This window comes from Myotis davidii, unplaced genomic scaffold, assembly GCF_000327345.1.
Source record: "Myotis davidii unplaced genomic scaffold, ASM32734v1 scaffold37, whole genome shotgun sequence".
Taxonomy (NCBI): Eukaryota; Metazoa; Chordata; class Mammalia; order Chiroptera; family Vespertilionidae; genus Myotis; species Myotis davidii.
In genome coordinates, this window is record NW_006289395.1 from 302,271 (window position 1) to 303,918 (window position 1,648).

The following is a 1,648-nucleotide window of genomic DNA, read 5'->3' on the forward strand; positions in this document are numbered from 1 at the left end:
GGCACCCGGAGGGCCGGGCCTGGTCCCACCTGAGCAGATGCCTTCCCCGCAGCAATGACGGCAATTTTGGCGTAGCGCTGGACATTAATGTCGTGGTAACCTCCGATGGCTCTGTGCGCTGGCAGCCCCCTGGCAACTATCGCAGTAGCTGCAGCATCCAGGTCTCTGGGCTCCCCCCCGGGGAACTCCAGGCCTCTAGAAACCCTCCCTCTCTCAGATAGCCTGACCCCCACCCCTCCCTCCTCCGTTACCCCTCCTGACCCTCACATCTCTCTTAACCTCCTGATTTTCCATTGTTTCATTGCTCACTTTCATTGACTTCCAGTCTCCCTCAGTAACTCCCCTCCATTGCCCCTGTCCCCCCCCATAACCTTCCAGTTCCTTTGTGACCCCCGCTTCCCTGTGACCGCTCCTGGTGGCCCTCATCTTCCTGGTGCTCCATATTCTGTGACCCCTGTCTGCCCTGTGGTCGCCCTAACTCCCCCAGCCCTGACCAGTTCTCTGCCAGCTCTAGTGACTCCTCCTTCCATTCAGGTCACCTACTTCCCCTTTGACTGGCAGAACTGCACCATGGTGTTTCGCTCCTATAGCTATGACAGCTCAGAGGTCAGCCTGCACACTGGTGTGGGCCTGGATGGGCAGGAACGGCGGGAAGTGGACATTCATGAAGGGACCTTCATTGGTGAGTGGGCCTGGATCCCACATCTAGGGCTGTTACGGCTTCCGGTTTCTAACAGGCTGGTAAATATACTCAATCGGCAATGCCAGTACCAACCTGTGGTGTCAGCAAGATAGGTATGACTAGCTACATTGTGCAAGTATGGAAATGAAGACTTATTTCAGTTTATTAATGATGGGCTGTCCAGCCTCGTGTTCACAGCTAACCCCTTATCGCATCAGCCTCCGCTGCTCTAGAATGTGGTAGAGCAAGCCGTATCCGGTGCCAGCAAGGACCAGGCCCCACATCTGTGTCCCCTTCTCCTGTTCTTCTTCCCCTTCACCAAGAGAATGGCCAATGGGAGATTATCCACAAGCCTTCTCGGCTGATCCAGCCGCCAGTGGATCCTAGGGGAGTGGGAGAGGGACAGCATCAAGAAGTCACCTTCTACCTCATCATTCGCCGGAAACCTCTCTTCTACCTGGTCAATGTCATTGCCCCATGCATCCTCATCACTCTCCTGGCCATCTTCGTCTTCTACCTGCCGCCAGATGCAGGTAAGGGAGAAGCGGCCCCAGCATTCGTGTTTTTTTGTTGTTGTTGTTTTAATTGATTTCAGAGAGAGGAAGGATGAGGGAGAGAGGGATAGAAATATCAATGATGAGAGAGAATCATTGACCAGCTTCCTCCTGCACACCCCCTACCGGAGATCGAGCCTGAAATCCAGGTATGTGCCCTGTCTGAACTCGAACCTCGATTTCTTGGTTCCTGGGTTGACACTCAACCACTGAGCCACACTGGTCAGGCCCAGCCCCCATTTTTACCAGGAGCTCAGCTTCTTCCTCTCCACCTTTATTATTTTTTTTATTTTTTATATATATTTCTTTATTGATTTCAGAGAGGAAGGGAGAAGGAGAGATTGAGATAGAAACATCAATGATGAGATAGAATCATTGATTGGCTGCCTCCTGCACACCCCCACTGGGGATC

General features: G+C 52.9%; 1 protein-coding gene across 1 annotated transcript in view; it reads left to right on the top strand.

Annotated features, from left to right (window-relative positions):
* CHRNB1 (cholinergic receptor nicotinic beta 1 subunit) overlaps positions 1 to 1,648 on the top strand; it is a 13,727-nt gene that overhangs the window by 1,573 nt on the left and 10,506 nt on the right. The window contains exons 2-4 of the mRNA XM_015562524.1: positions 1 to 161; positions 535 to 682; positions 1,006 to 1,215. Of these exons, the coding sequence (XP_015418010.1) occupies positions 1 to 161; positions 535 to 682; positions 1,006 to 1,215 (519 nt within the window). The remainder of the gene's footprint in view (positions 162 to 534; positions 683 to 1,005; positions 1,216 to 1,648) is intronic.